Source organism: Piliocolobus tephrosceles, chromosome 5 (assembly GCF_002776525.5).
Source record: "Piliocolobus tephrosceles isolate RC106 chromosome 5, ASM277652v3, whole genome shotgun sequence".
In the NCBI taxonomy this organism is placed as follows: domain Eukaryota; kingdom Metazoa; phylum Chordata; class Mammalia; order Primates; family Cercopithecidae; genus Piliocolobus; species Piliocolobus tephrosceles.
This window is the reverse complement of record NC_045438.1, coordinates 35,460,333-35,476,964: the sequence shown is the minus strand read 5'-3', so window position 1 is coordinate 35,476,964 and position 16,632 is coordinate 35,460,333. Positions and strand designations below refer to the sequence as shown.

Genomic DNA, 16,632 nt, shown 5'->3' with positions numbered 1-16,632 from the left:
GCCCTATTCAAAACCACAGAATACAACTCTAATCTCGTTTCACCAACTCAAACCTGCATATAGGCTGCAGGGAAATTGGAAGGATTGTGGATGAGTAAATACAAATCCATCACCATTATCAACAAAGAAACTCAAAAGAAATCCTTGTTAGACCCAGTAGACATACAATGGGATAAATCAAAAAATTAGGCCTAGGACAGAGGTTTACAGAGAACTCTCAAAATCTAATTGTTTCTATCCTGGCAAATTTCTCTAATGTGAATCAGCATGTTAAATAGAGCTTTTTAAAAAGAATTGACCTGTATTGCTTCTGTAATGTATATTGAAACGACAATGTTTTCTACCTTAGGAGAAATCTCCCTGGAGACAGAGCAAAAGCTCTTGATATTATGATTCCCATGGTGCAAAGTGAAGGACAAGTTGCTTCAGATATGTATTGCCTAGTTGGTCGAATCTACAAAGATATGTTTTTGGACTCTAATTTCACAGACACTGAAAGCAGAGACCATGGAGCTTCTTGGTAAATATATAGTATATAAATGAGCTACTTACTTGGTAAATCCATAGCATAAACAAGTATTTGCAAATGAGAGTGTTAAAGTATTATTATAATCCATAATATTGTGTATTATGGACTAAACCTTAGATTTTATTTTATTTTATTTTTGAGATGGAGTCTTGTTCTGTTGCTCAGGCTGGAGTGCAATGGCGTGATCTCAGCTCACTGCAACCTCTGCCTCCCAGGTTCAAGCAATTCTCCTGCCTAAGCTTCTCAAGTAACTGGAATTACAGGTGCCCGCCACCATGCCTGGCTAGCTTTGTATTTTTATTAGAGATGGGTTTTACTCTGTTGGCCAGGCTGGCCTTGAATTCCTGACCTCCGGTGATCCACCTGCCTCTGCCTCCTGGGATTACAGGTGTGAGCCACCATGCCTGGCCAATCTTAGAGTTTATAACTTTAGTAAATAATTTGATAAAATTCATGTAACATGGTAGAGTAAATAAGAATAAATTAGATGAAAAGATAATTTAGGAAATATAATTTTAAAAAGATATTTTAAATAATTAATGTATGTAAATGTATATAATTAATTAATGTAAATAAAATATAATTTTGTAGAAAAATTTATATAAAGACATTTTAAAAGACCTGAATGAAAGGAAAAATATACCGAGTTTGTAGATGAGAAGGCTTGATATTTTAAAGATTTTAATTCCCCCCAGCAGAGGTTTTCATGTGATTTGAAAAACCAATTCCAAAATTTATTTGAAAGAATAAAGGACTGAGAATAGGCAAAGCAATTCTGGAAAAGGACAAGGTGGAAGGACTTGCTCCACCAGTTAACAAGACTCATTATAAAGCTGTAATGATCAAGATATTGCAGTATGGCTATAGGCATAGACAAACAAAGCACTGGAATAGAAGAGACAGTCTGGAATAGACTGAGATATACATGAGTCTAGATTTATGACAGAATCAGCTTCATGAGCTGTAAAGGAAAGAATGGACTCTGTAGTAATGGTACTGGGAAAATTTCTTTATTTGCTTGGAAAAATAAAGTTTTATCCCCATTTTAAGCCATGCACAAAAAAATGAAATCTAAGTGAATTAAAGACCAAAATATGAGAAAATATTTTAGAAAAATATTTTTAGAATAAAATGTACAAATTATATATGACTTTTGGATAAGCAAAGATTTCTTTCTCTTTTTTGAGACAAGGTCTTGCTCCATCACTCAGGCTGTAGTGTAGTGGTACAGTCTTAGTCCGCTGCCACCTTCGCCTCCTGAGCTCAAGTGATCTTCCCACCTCAGCCTCCTGAGTAGCTGGGACCACAGGTGCATGCCACCACTCCTGGCTAATTTTTTGTATTTTTGGTAGAGAGAGGGTTTCACCATGTTGCCCTGGCTGGGGCAAAGATTTCTTAAACAAGGCTTAAAAATGCCGTATACCATAAAAGATAAGATTGGGAAAATGGTCCGCATGAAAATTGGCTTCTGCTTATCAAAGTAGTAGCTTTTGGAAACAGCAGACTAGATTCTATTGTGCTGATCTTCCTGTTGATAACAATTATAAATGTTGGAAAAAGTTGGAAAGCACTGAAGAGTGACTAAAAGTAGCCAGAAACTGGAGAGGTTTTCATCGTTGGCTGACAGGCACCACATAGGATAAACTCTGCATTTGAATGGCTTTTCCCTTGGGGCATTCCCTGGTCTGCAGGGAGCAGGACAGATAGAACTCTAGCAGGAAATCACAGTCTTACTAGCCTGAGAGTGAGCTTGAGGCTGCCAGAGGACCTGGACATTGAGTGGGATAAGGCTTTGTGTGAACAAGGTGAACCACCAATAATTTATTTACCTTTTATTTAAAAACTAAATACTCTTGGCTGGGCATGGTGGCTCACGCCTGGAATCCCAGCACTTTGGGAGGCCGAGGTGGGCAGATCACGAGGTCAGGAGATTGAGACCATCCTGGCTAACACGGTGAAACCCCGTCTCAACTAAAAATACAAAAAATTAACCGGGCGTGGTGTCGGGCGCCTGTAGTCTCACCTACTCAGGAGACTGAGACAGGAGAATGGTGTGAACCCGGGAGGTGGAGGTTGCAGTGAGCCGAGATCGTGCCACTGCACTCCAACCTGGGCAACAGAGCGAGACACTGTCTCAAAACAAACAAACAAACTAAATACTCTTAAGAGGAGGATAACAAATCCAAACTCTCTATAGCATATGATCCAAAATGTTTAATACACCATAAAAAATCACTAAGGAACCTGGGTGTGGTGGCATGTGCCCATTGTTCCCACTACTCAAGAGGCTGAGGTGGGAAGATGGCTTGAGCCCAGGAGTTCAAGACCTGCCTGGACAGTATAATAAGAACTTGTCTTATTTAAAAAACAAAAACAAAAATAAAAGCAAACAAACAAACAAACAAAAAAAAACAAATAAAAAAGAAAAAGAAAAACCCCAACTACTAAAGAGGTGAAGAAATAGGAAAGTGTGATTCATAATTAAGAAAAAAATTAGTCATAGAAATAAACCCATAGATAAAACAGAGTTTAGAATTACCAGACAAGGACATAAAGATAACAATGATAAATATATCAAAGAATCTACTTGAAACGATGACTAAAATGGGTGAAAATATGGGGAATTATAGGAGATATTTGGAAACTGGAAATAACCAAACGGGAGTTCTAGAACTGAAAAGTACAATATCTGAAGTTGAAATGTCATCAAATCAGATTAACAGCAGGTAGGACACAATACAATAAAAGAGCAGTAAACTTGGAAACAGGTTATCAGAAATCATTAAATTTGAAGCAGAGGAAAGAAAAAGATTAAGTCATTAATAGTTTCAATGACCTGTGGCATTTAGTGGTGTAAATACATTTTTTTTTTTTTTTGGAGACAGAGTCTTGCTCTGTTGCCCAGGCTGGAGTTCAGTGGCGCAATCTCAGCTCACTGCAACCTCTGCCTCCTGGGTTCAAGAGATTCTCGTGCCTCAGCCTTCCAAGTAGCTGGGACTACAGGCATGCCCCACCATGCCCAGCTACTTTTTGTATTTTTAGTAGAGTCAGGGTTTCCCCAGGTTGGCCAGGCCGGTGTCAAACTCCTGACCTCAAGTGATCCACCTGCCTCAGCCTCCTGAAGTGCTGGGATTATAAGTGTGAACCACTGCACCCAGCCTTGAGTGGTCTAAATACTTTTAACTGGAGTCCCAGAAGAAGAGGAGAGATATACTATTGCAGGGATAATATTTGAAGAATTAATGGTCAAATATTATCCAAATCTGTTCAAACAAACAAACAAATAGAAAACAGCTCACAGATCTAGGAAGCTCAGCAAAACCCAAGAAGCATAAATATCAAAGAAAATTATCTCTTGGCACATCATAGTAAAATTGGCGAAAAACAGAAATACAAAAAAAAAGTCATAAATGCAGCCTAAGAAAGAAGATACATCAGGGGAAAGAGTGAGTGCTGACTTTTTATCAGAAGAAAGCCAAAAGATAATGGAATAACATTAAAGTGCTGAAAGAAAAAAACCCAATCAACAAAGAACTCTATATCCAGTGATAATGTCTTTAAAACATGGGGGTGGAGTAAAGACAATTCTAGATAAGTCAAAACTGAGATAATTTGTTGCCAGGAGAACTTCACTACAAGAAATGTTAAAGTCTTTAGGCTGAGGGGAAATGAAACCAAATGGATTTATAGGAAAATGCATATAGCAGTAGAAATGATAAATATATGAATAAATATAAAAGATACCATCAACAAAGAAATCACAGGGAACAATGCATGTAACCAATATAGGATATGTATTCAGTATATATAAATAACTCCTCAAAATATCTCTAAGAAAAAGAGATTTAAAAAATGCATAGGATATGAACAGGTTATTCACAAAAATGGAATCACAAATGGCCAATAAACATATTTTTGAAACATATAAAAAGATTATTTTTATACTACTTTTCTCTATTCAGATTAACCGAAATTTATAAGTCTGACAATATCAGCTGTTAGCCAGGATGTTAGAGAAATGTGAGTCCTAATGCCTGCTGGTTGTGCTATAAATTTCTATACGCACTTAAGAGATTTTGGCATTGTTGAGGAAAGTTGAGAACTTGCCTCCCCTAGATCAAGCAGATTTATATACCTTACAGTAAATCTTAGATGTTTCTCTACATAAAAGTTTCAACATTAAAAAAAACTTTTAAAAAAGTTGAGCAAAGTAAGCAAGTGGCAGAAGGATACAGAGTACAGTATCATTTATAGAATGTTTAAAAACAGTCATAGAGATTTAGTATAAGTATAGATGCACGGATGGGCATCATAACCTCCAAATTCAGTATAATGGTTACCAGTGGGGAGGAAGAAGTAGAAAGAGATCCTGGAGTGATTCACATGCAATTTCAAGTATATTAAAAATATTTTATTTCTTAAGCTGAGTAGGAAGTATATTGGGGCGTTGCTTATATTATTCTTTTGTGCTTAGTATTCCTACCACATTCCCAAAATAGTCCTTGATTTAAAAAAAAATTAAAGGAGGCCAACTGAGTTTAGTAGTTCCTGTATGGTAGCCATAATTTTTTTTAAGTTTTGAAACAGAAATCTTAGCTTTTAGAAATCTTAGATCATTTTCACAGTTTAGAGGGACTGTCTTAGTTACTTTATGTGCTGCCAAAACAGAATACAAGAGACTGTGTAATTTACAATGAATACGTATATACTTCTTGTAGTCCTGGAGACTGGGAAGTCCAATATCAAGGGACCAGCATCTGTCAAGGGCCTTCTTGTTACATCAGCTCATGGCAGAAGGGGAAAGAGACAGCGGGCAAATGGGGTTGAACACATTCTTTTAAAAGGAGCCCACTCCCTCTATACGGAACTGACTTTTGATGTAACAGCATTAATCTTTTCATGGGGTCAGAGCCCTCGTGGCCTTTCACCTTTCATTAGACTCCATCTCCTAACACTGTTGCACTGGGGATTAAGCTTCGAATACTTGTTTTTGGAGAGAAACATTCAAACCATAGCAACAACTGAAAGTAGGGTAATGGGAAGAAGGAGAAACACTTGGGGATGGTAATTTCCTAGATCCTTTAGGGAAGCTTTGGACTTTTAAATTTGTACTATAAATTTTTATTACACTGCTAAGAATTTTACAGTTTATCTTAACCAAATTTATTTTTTAAACTTTTATTTTTTAGAAACAGTGTCTTGCTCTGTTGTCTAGGCTGGAGTACAGTGACACAGTCATAACTCAATGCGGTCTCAAACTCCTGGCCTCAAGCAGTCCTCCTGCCTCAGTCTCCTGAGTAGCTGGGACTACAGGTGCATGCTACAACACTTGGCTAATTTTTCAATATTTTGCAGAGATGTGGTCTTGCTATTTTGGCCAGGTTAGTCTTGAACTCCTGACCTCAAGTGATCCTCCTGCCTCAGCCTCCCAGAATGGTGGGATTATAGGCATGAGCCACTGTACTTGGCCTTAACCAAGTTTTTGTTGTTGTTGTTGTTGTTGTTGTTGTTTTCTGCTGTTAAAAAAGAGGAGTGTAATTATGCAGCCTTTTTATTACCCTGATGTTCACACTTTAGGAAAATTCTTAGTTGTAGGAAATTTAGAATTGGATATTTGAGAAACATTATGCCCAGCATAAATGCTTTGGTATGTGACAATGAAATGCATAGGTAATCCAAAAAGGCCTGGTTTTCAAGGTTAATGAATTAAGATAGGAAATGTCTCCTATGAAGTCAGAGTGCATTGTGTGCCAGGATAAAATAGAAGTGTTTTTCCATTTGAAAACAAAATAATCTAGAAGACTGAAAGCTTTCAAGGTCGCATAAAGTTCAGTTAAGGAGCAGAGTTTTTTCTGGTTTTGTTTTTGTTTCAATTTTCTGTACTTACAAATTCTGGCTGTTTTATTTTAATAATTCCCATTTAGCCTAGGAACATTAACTGCCTCTCAAAAGAGCTTTGTGTTCAAGGTCTTCAGGTCAAATTGAAGATGTCAGGATTTTTATGATTTCATTTTAAGCTATCCATTTATTTTCTAGTAAGAACAGGAAATGCTGTTAGAGCTCAAAGATTTCTAGATTTCTTTCTTTCTTTCTTTCTTTTTTAAATTATACTTTAAGTTCTGGGATGCATGCCCAGAACGTGCAGGTTTGTTACATAGGTGTATATATATGCCATGGTGGTTTGCTGCACCCATCCACCCAACGTCTACATTAGGTATTTCTCCTAATGCTATGCCTCCCCTAGTCCCCACCCCCGACAGGCCCCATTGCGTGATGTTCCCCTCCCTGTGTCCATGTGTTCTTATCGTTCAACATCCACTTACGAGTGAGAACATGCAGTGTTTGGTTTTCTGTTCCTGTGTTAGTTTGCTGAGAATGATGGTTTCCAGCTTCATCCATGTCCCTGCAAAGGACATGAACTCACCCTTTTTTATGGCTACATACTATTCCATGGTGTATATGTGCCACATTTTCTTTATCCAGTCTATCATTGATGGGCATTTGGGTTGGGTCCAAGTCTTTGCTATTGTTAACAGTGCTGCAATAAACACGTGTGTGCATGAGTCTTTATAGTAGAATGATTTATAATCCTTTGGGTATATACTTAGTAATGGGATTGCTGGGTCAAATGGTATTTCTGGTTCTAGATCCTTGAGGAATCACCGCACTGTCTTCCACAGTGGTTCAACTAATTTACACTCCCACTGACAGTGTAAAAACGTTATTTCTCCACACCTTCTCCAGCCTGTTGTTTCTTGACTTTTTAATGATTGCCATTCTAACTGGCGTGAGATGGTATCTCATTTTGGTTTTGATTTGCATTTCTCTAATTACCAGTGATAATGAGCTTTTTTTCCATATGTTTGTTGGCCGCATAAATGTCTTCTTTTGAAAAGTGTCTGTTCATATCCTTCACCCACTTTTTGATGGGGTTTTTTTTTTCTTGTAAATTTAAGTTCCTTATAGATTCTGGATATTAGCCCTTTATCATATGGGTAGATAGCAAAAATTTTCTCCCATTCTGTAGGTTGCCTGTTCACTCTGATGATTGTTTCTTTTGCAGTGCAGAAGCTCTTTAGTTTAATTAGATTCCATTTGTCAATTTTGGCTTTTGTTGTCATTGCTTTTGGTGGTTTAGTCATGAAGTCTTTGCCGGTACTATGTCCTGCATTGTATTGCCTAGGTTTTTTTCTAGGGTTTTAATGGTTTTAGGTCTTACATGTAAGTCTTTAATCCATCCTGAGTTAATTTTTGTATAAAGTGTAAGGAAGGGGTCCATTTTCAGCTTTCTGCATATGGCTAGCCAGTTTACCCAACATCATTTATTAAGTAGGCAATTCTTTCCCCATTGCTTGTTTTTGTCAGGTTTGTCAAAGATCAGATGGTTGTAGATGTGTGGTGGTATTTCTGAGGCCTCTGTTCTGTTCCATTGATCTGTATATCTGTTTTGGTACCAGTACCATGCTGTTTTGGTTACTGTAGCCTTGTAGTATAGTTTGAAGTCAGGTAGCATGATGCCTCCAGCTTTGTTCTTTTTGCTTAAGATTGTCTTGGATATATGGGCTCTTTTTTGGTTCCATATGAAGTTTAAAGTAGTTTTTTCTAATTCTATGAAGAATGTCAATGGTAGCTTGATGGGGATAGCAATGAGTCTATAAATTACTTTGGGCAGTATGGCCATTTTCATGATATGGATCCTTCCTATCCACGAGCATGGAATGTTTTTCCATTTGTTTGTGTCCTCTCTGATTTCCTTGAGCAGTGATTTGTAGTTCTCCTTGAGGAGGTCCTTCACATCCCTGGTAAATTGTATTCCTAGGTATTTTATTCTCTTTGTGGCAATTGTGAATAGGAGTTCACTCATGATTTGGCTCTCTGTTTGTTACTGGTGTATAAGAATGCTTGTGATTTTTGCACATTAATTTTGTATCCTGAGACTTTGCTGAAGTTGCTTATCAGTTTAAGGAGATTTTGGACTGAGATGATGGGGTTTTCTAAATATACAATCATGCCATCTGCAAACAGAGACCATTTGACTTCTTGTCTTCCTATCTGGATAACCTTTATTTCTTTCTCTTGCCTGATTGCCCCAGCCATAACTTTCAATACTACGTTGAACAGGAGTGGTGAGAGAGGGAATCCTTGTCTTGTGCCGGTTTTCAAAGGGAATGCTTCTAGCTTTTGCCCATTCAGTATGATATGGCTTGTAGGTTTGTCATAAATAGCTCTTATTATTTTGAGATACATTCTATCAATACCTAGTTTATGAGCTCAAAGTCTTCTAATGGGACAGTCTTCAGGAGTTGATCTTGCACAGGACACTTAACTGATTTATTTAGTAATGTAAGATTGCCACTTTTACTGTAGAGGACCTATCCATAATCTGCCATTATTGTCATTATATCCATTTGTCCTATTTAACACTAAAAGAGATCCCCCACTCCCCAATCTTAAAATAGATGTCTTTTCATGCTCTTGCTTATAAAGCTATTTTGGTATTTCTTAGTGTTTTGTCCAGCTTCCACTGTAGTGCAGACATACTCTTATTTGTGTTGGCATTGTCCCCGACCTCCCTTTCTGTTAGAGCTGAGAAGGAAAACTGCCCTGTCAAGGTGCTAACAGGGAGCAGGGCTGCTGAGGTTGTCGGGCATCTGGCCAGATGTACCCAGGATTATGCCCCTCATTAGTCATGCGTCCCAAAGGGATGTTTCCACTGACTTTTTTTTTTTTTTTTTTTTTGAGTCATAATCCTCTGGGTTTTCATTTCTTAAATGCTGGTGCTGGGATAAAGAGTGAGGTGTTAGGGCAGGTAGTCAGTCCCTTGGGCTTCTTTCCATGGACTGAGTCATTTTCTGTTGACTTGAATAAACAGTAAGCCACTGACCATGGAAAGTATAAGGATAAGAGCTCCAACTCAATGAAAAGAGAATCCAAGCAGTTGTGATTACAGTGGCTCATCGAACTTTTTCTGCAATTCTCCTTTTTAATAATATTAATAAATGTTCCTGACCCACAGTAGAGGGAGGAAGTTTTACTCTCCTGGGCATATTATCTCATCCAAGTACTAAATGGCAGCATTTTAGTGCTACAGAGAGCCTCTGATGTGATCTATTTTCTGATAACTTTAGTTGTAGGTTTAGAAAGTGAAAACAGAAAATAGGGGGGAAAATGGTTTAGATTATTATTATTATCATTATTATTATTATTATTGTTATTATTATTTTAGAACAGGATCTTGCTCTGTCATCCAGGCTCAAGTACAGTGGTGCAATCTTGGCTCACTGCAGCCTTTAGCTCCTGGGTTCAAGCAATCCTCCTGTCTCAGCCTACCGAGTAGCTGGGACTACAGGTGCATGCTACCATGCCCAGCTAATTTTTGTATTTTTTGCAGAGACAAGGTTTCCCTATGTTGCCCAGGCTGATCCTGAACTCCTGGACTCCACTGATCCTCTTGCCTCGCCTCCCAGAGTGCTGGGATTACAGGCGTGAGCCACCGCGCCTGGCTGGTTTAGATTTTTCTAAGTGTGCTGAATTACAGTATGTTGTTGGAACAAAGTGATTGTTGACTCTCATGTGAGACAGAGAGTGAATGGTTTGAATGAATACATCCTAATTTAAGCGTTAAAAAAATAGTTCTCTAACATTTGATGTTTTGCCTTCTCATTTCCTTAGTTATTTTTGTTCATCTAAGCTCTTGAGAATGGCTGAAATAATGCAGTTTGTATTTAAAAGGTTGTGACATTTTTCTCATAGCTTTTCAACGTAAAGATTTAAATTAGTTAAAGGCAGCAGTGGTGCTCATCACATGCTAGTTAGAGGACGACTTGGGCTGCAGGAGAAGGAGCAAGATGACAGCAGAGAGGGTGAGAAGCTGGGAGGAGAGCCAGCTTTCAAAGGGTGAGAATTTGTGACTAAAGAGCTGAGACTTACATCCTTAAAAACAGTCACCAAGTTTCTGAAGTGGCAAACTTAACCCCTGGAGATGATCCAAGGAAGTGTTAGGGACAAATCACCATGCCTTAGAGGACCGCGGAAGTTCTCATTGCCAGATTATCTCCACATTTTCTTTTTTAAGCCAATCTAAAAATAAATAACCACGAAATGGTTATGCTGAATTCCTATGCAGTATGACTTACTTAGAAAATTTTGTTATATGCAGTATCTGCTCAGATAGGTAGAAATATTAATAATAATTGAGCCCTTAACCCTTATAGTTCACACAAAGTTCTGTGCATGTTACTAATGAGAGAGGCTTACAGGAACCTTGTGAAGTAGGCAAGGCTGACATTTTTCTTCCTGTTTAAAAAAAAAAAAAAAAAATTGAGATAGGGTCTCACTGTTTCACCCAGCGCAGATCACAGCTCGCTGCAGCCCTGAACTCCTGGGTTCAGGTGATCCTCCCACCTCAGCTTCCCAAGTAGCTGGGACCACAGGCGTATGCTGCCATGCCTGGCTAATTTTTTATTCTTTGTAGGGATGGGATCTCGCTATGTGGCCCAGGCTAGTCTCAAATTCCTGGAGCAAAATGATACTAATGCCCCAGCTTCCCAAAGTGCTGGGATTACAGATGGGAGCCACCACACCTGGCCACTTCCTCACATTTTACAACTGACGAAATTGAAAGTCAAAGAATTCCAGTGAATTTCATGTCGCTCTGTGATTAATAAAATTTCAGATCTTATTTTTTCAGATCCAGTGTTGTTTTTACTGTATCCTAGGCCCTCCTTCCTGAAGTTTCCAGGAATAGACATTTCCAGAAATGTCTAGATTTCAGTTTTGTTGAAGAAGTATGAACTAAAGGGAGATTCACAAAGGATCAATGTTGACACAATACTTGGAAACAGTGTGATCTTGGGCAAATTACCCTTAGAATATTCTATTTTCTTACTTAAAAAATAATTAACACTTGCTTAGATGAGTTAGAATGCTCTTGGCGTATTGCAAGTAGCAGAACACCTTACTCCAATGGGTTTAATCCTAAGAAAGTGTATCTTCTAAAACATGAAGTTCAGAAGTAGGACTGGCTCAAGTGCAGGTTGAACCAGCAACTGAAAGACATCAGTCAGGTCCTTTTTCTTGCTATGGCCATGGGTGGCTCTGACCTTGGGCTGCCCTACTCAGCGTTGCAAGATGGCTATGGCCATTCCAGGATCAATCCAGATTAGCTGCACCAGTGTCGAGGGGAAATGAGACAGTCTTTTCCTGTATCATTCTCTTAGGACTGAGAAAACATGCTTGTTAAAACCCACTCCAGACTTTCTTTGTGCTTTCATGCTTCTAGTATTTCATCAGCCCCAAACTACACGAATCACTAGCAAAGAGGATGGGATTATTACAATCGGTTTAGACTAATCTCTTTGGGATGAGTGCTTTGTTGTGAGGATTGAATAAAACATCACATGTTAAAGTCCTGAAATTTAGTAAGCCTTTAGTGTTATATCCTTGCTGTATAATACATCCTTGGCCGGGCGCGGTGGCTCAAGCCTGTAATCCCAGCACTTTGGGAGGCCGAGACGGCCGGATCACGAGGTCAGGAGATCGAGACCAGGATCTAACACGGTGAAACCCTGTCTCTACTAAACATACAAAAACTAGCCGGGCGAGGTGGCGGGCGCCTGTAGTCCCAGCTACTCGGGAGGCTGAGGCAGGAGAATGGCGTAAACCTGAGAGGCGGAGCTTGCAGTGAGCTGAGATCCGGCCACTGCACTCCAGTCCCGGCGACAGAGCGAGACTCCGCCTCAAAAAATAAATAAATAAATAAATAAATACATCCTTAGTGAGTAATTGTGTATTTTTTTCTGCCCCCCATTTTGCGTTTCTTTACATATTTGATATATTTATCCATGTTCAAAATGAACATTGACTATATTAAATTTCCCTTGTTCTAAAATATTTCTAAAAGTCATTTTTTTTTTCCTTTCTGGATGTAGCTAAACATTTTAGCTAATGAGGGAAAATGTATAGAATCTGTGTAATTTTTACACAGGCCCTGTCTGAATTTCATGTATCAGAGCTATTGTGGTGCCATGTAGGATAGGTAGTACTTGCCTGAAATCACATTTGGTTTTGGAGAAAACGGTGTTCTCATTCTTAAGGGAAGATATGAAGTCATGTTGAGAACTTCGAAAGGAAATTAGGTGCTTGTACTGTATTAGCATAATCATGTCTTTCTTGTTATAATGCCAAAAAAGATCCATAGCCAGGAAATTAAAAGCATTAAGTCTGTTTTTAGCATTAGTATGTTCATTTTTCCGTAGTAACTTGGGGAAGAACAGCGAGCCTGGCCTTATCAACAAATGTTCTTTTACATCAGTGACAGTGCTATTCAAACAGTAATGTGTGCCTAATAAAGATTTAGTTTTTACATTATTAATGGGGTTGGCTCTACTTTGGAAGAGTTATATAACAGACTAATCAACAGACAAATAAAGAGCAATGTCGATTTTCCATTTGCCAGATTAGCCTTGTTTCCTTTGTCTTGGCTTCGAGTTATGTGTTCTCTTCATTTTTACCACCCTCCTTCCCCCACTCTCCCCACCTCCAGAGTTTTATCTCACCATAGTTGCATTAGCATTATTTTTGCTTAGTCCTTTATTGTGTCTGTTATATGAGTCCCCAAAGTTTGGATGATTTTTATTTTTAGAACACAAGGCCTGAAGAGTTCTTAATAACTCAGCATGACACCAGCTCATTGGTGACCAGATGTACAGGGTTCCTAAGGGATCACTAGTTCCAAAATGACCTAGGAACTTGGGTAAAACACACAGCATGTCCATAGGCTTTGTAAACAAGCACCCTGGAACATTGGTCTCAAGCTTTGACCTTGATTTAATACCGCATTCAGCAGACGATGGATTGGATGAAGCTGTGTTATGGCATGACCAAGTTGAGGTCTAAGAATTATATATATATATATTTTATTTATTTTGAGATGGAATAATATAAATATATGAATAATAAAAAATATAAATAAATATATATTTATTTATTTTGAGACGGAATCTCACTCTGTCACCCAGGCTGGAGTGCAGTGGCGCGATCTCGGCTCACTGCAAGCTCCGCCTCTTGGGTTCATGCCATTCTCCTGCCTCAGCCTCCCAAGTAGCTGGGACTACAGGCACCTGCGACCACACCTGGCTAAATTTTTTTTTTTTTGTATTTTTAGTAGAGATGGGGTTTCACCGTGTTAGCCAGGATGGCCTCAATCTCCTGACCTCGTGATCTGCCCACCTCGGACTCCCAAAGTGCTGGGATTACAGGCATTTTTTTGTTTTTGTTTTTGTTTTTTGAGACAAGGTCTCACTCTGTCACCCAGGCTGGAGTGCAGTGTTGTGACCGTGGCTCACTGCAGCCTCAGCCTCCTGGGTTCAAACTATACTTCTGCCTCAGCCTCTGAAGTATCCATGACTACCCATGTGTACCACCACCCAGCTGATTCTTCAAATCTTTTCTAGAGATGGGGGTCTCACTATGTTGCCCAGGCCTGATCTCAAACTCCTGGGCCCAAGTGATCCTTCCTCAGTCTTCCAAAGTGCTAGGATCATAGGCATGAGCCACTGTACACGGCCAGAATGAGTATTTACTATGTCTCTGTAGAGGTTTCCTAATTGACTAACAAAAAAGGAGCACCTAAGGAGAGAAACTAAGGCTTGCTTTATGTAATTCAGTTATTAGAGGAATGAGGGAGAGAACTAGATATTTGCCAAGCATTATACTGAAAAGGAAGGAGAATATGAAAGAATAGGAGTGATTTCATTTAGTGAACCAAAGCGATTGTTTGCCAATCTGTCTGAGAACATCAGAATTGCTTAGGGAATTTTTCAGCAATGTGAAATTCTTTGCCCCTGGAGATTCTGCTTTAGTGGATCCATCTTACAGCATAGATTAATCATAATTGGTTAATGTAACTATTCCCCTTGCATGAAATATTTAGATTTTCTCCATATTTGCTGTCACTCCCTTCCTCCTAAATCTTTACTGTTCTTCATAGCCTCAAAGATTGAATCTAAACCCCTAGCCCCACCTCCCCTTCAGAGCTCTTCCAAGTGTATCTCTTCCCATCTTTCCAACCTTCTCAGAATATGGGTTTGCATTTCTTTTTAAATAATTGGGGGAGTTATTGCAAGAATAAGTGTACACGCATCATAAACATATGAAAACTATTCACCCTTAAGAGTAATCAAATTAGAGCAAGTTAGAATCCTGAGGTATTATTTTTTGTTGCAATCAATTGGCAAAGATGAGAATAATTTATTTTGGCATGGGTGCGCTGTAAAAGTCACCCTCCTACACCACTCTTGAGAATGTGAATTGGCAAAGACCTTTCTGGAAAGCAGTTTGGCATTGTGCATCAAGAGCTTTCAAATCATTCATGTTCTTTGATCCAGTTCTGTCACGAGAAACTATCCTAAAGAAATGATAGACATAGAAACAAAGCTCTACAATAGTGTTTATGACACTGAACTTTACAAAAAGTTGGAAGAAATCTAAATATCCAAAAATAGAGAAGTTGTTAAGCAAAGAATCACATTTCCAAAGGATGGAATATCATTCATTCAAAATTTGGTGGTAAAATATATATAACATAAAATTTACCATTTTAACCATTTTAAGTGTACAGTTTAGTGGCATTAAGTACATTCATATTGTTATGCAACTATCATCACCATCCATCCACAGAAAATTTTATTATCTTGCACAGCTAAAACTCTGTATCTGTTAGACAACAACTTCCCATTCTCTCCTTCCCCTGACCCTAGGCACCATCATTACTTTCTGTCTTTCTATAAATCTCTCTGAATTTGACTACTCTAAGTATCTCACGTAAGTGGTGTCATATTTGGTTTAGGTTGTGTGTGTGTGTGTGGCGGTCTTGTTTTGCTAAGTGTAAGGCCCTCAAATCTTCCTCCGTGTTGTAGCATGTGTCTGAATTTCCTTCCTTTGTAAGGTTGAATAATAACTCTGTTGTGTGTATATACCACATTTTGTTTATCCATTCATCTCTTGATGGACATTTAAATTGTTGCCAACTTTTTTGGCTATTGTAAATGATGCTACTTTAAACATTGGTGTATAAATATCTCTTTAAGGTTCTACTTTCAATTATTTTAAGTATATGCCCAGAAGAAAATTGTGGTTTTGAAAAATGTTTAATAGTAACATGCATCATGATATTTCATCAATTAAATAGCAGATCATAAAAACAGTGTGATTCTCTTTTCTTGGAAAAAAATATGTACATGGTAAAAGGACTGGAAAAACACAGTTAGAACTTGGGGTTCTTTTATTTTGTTCCTGAGTTTTCTATTATAAGAAGATACGTACACAAATAAGTAGTTTGAATTGGAGGGTTATACCCCAACCAGCAGATCACAACAGCAGGGTGATTCAGCATTAGTTTCTTCACATGCTGTCCTGCTTTGTTTCTGAGTTGTTTTATAAGTGTTAATTTCAGAAATATCCCTAGAGATAAAAAACACCATGCAATTCTAATTTAATTACCTTTGTGTCTCATAGAAAGAATCACAGCTGTTATATCACAACAATGAAAAACAGCAAGAACTTGACTTGAGCTCAGTGTCCTCTTTGTTGGAAAGTAGATATTCCAGCTAGAAATAATCAGTTCAAAAATATTTTCTTTATTTTTGATTTCTGTTGAACATATCAGTGTGGATGCAAAAAGTGAAAAGTCTTTTTTGTGAAGACTTCATCACTCACTATAATCAAGGACTTAACTGCTTTTAAGCTAGTTTGCAATCAGGTAAAAAAATACAGTACTAATCATAAGGCAATTCTTGAACAGAAACTATTGCTTTGAAAGCTTGAAAGGAAAGTTTTCAACTTTTAAATGAAATAATGAATTAAATAATGCAAATTATTTGCCCCCTTTTGGCTGGGTGCGGTGGCTCATGCCTGTAATCCCAGCACTTTGGGAGGCCGAGGCATGTGGATCACCTGAGGTCAGGAGTTCGAGACCAGTCTGACCAACATGGTGAACCCCCATCTCTACTGAAAATACAAAAATTACCTGGGTGTGGTGGTGCATGCCTGTGGTCGCAGCTACTCGGAAGGCTGAGGCAGGAGAATCACTTGAACTTGGGAGG

The 16,632-nt window shown here is 38.3% G+C and overlaps 1 protein-coding gene across 3 annotated transcripts in view; it reads left to right on the top strand.

Moving 5' to 3' along the window:
* MAP3K5 (mitogen-activated protein kinase kinase kinase 5) overlaps positions 1-16,632 on the top strand; it is a 244,433-nt gene that overhangs the window by 105,034 nt on the left and 122,767 nt on the right. For all 3 annotated transcript variants that reach the window (XM_023190948.2, XM_023190949.2, XM_023190950.2), the window contains one exon: positions 350-520. In XM_023190948.2, the coding sequence (XP_023046716.1) occupies positions 350-520 (171 nt within the window). The remainder of the gene's footprint in view (positions 1-349; positions 521-16,632) is intronic.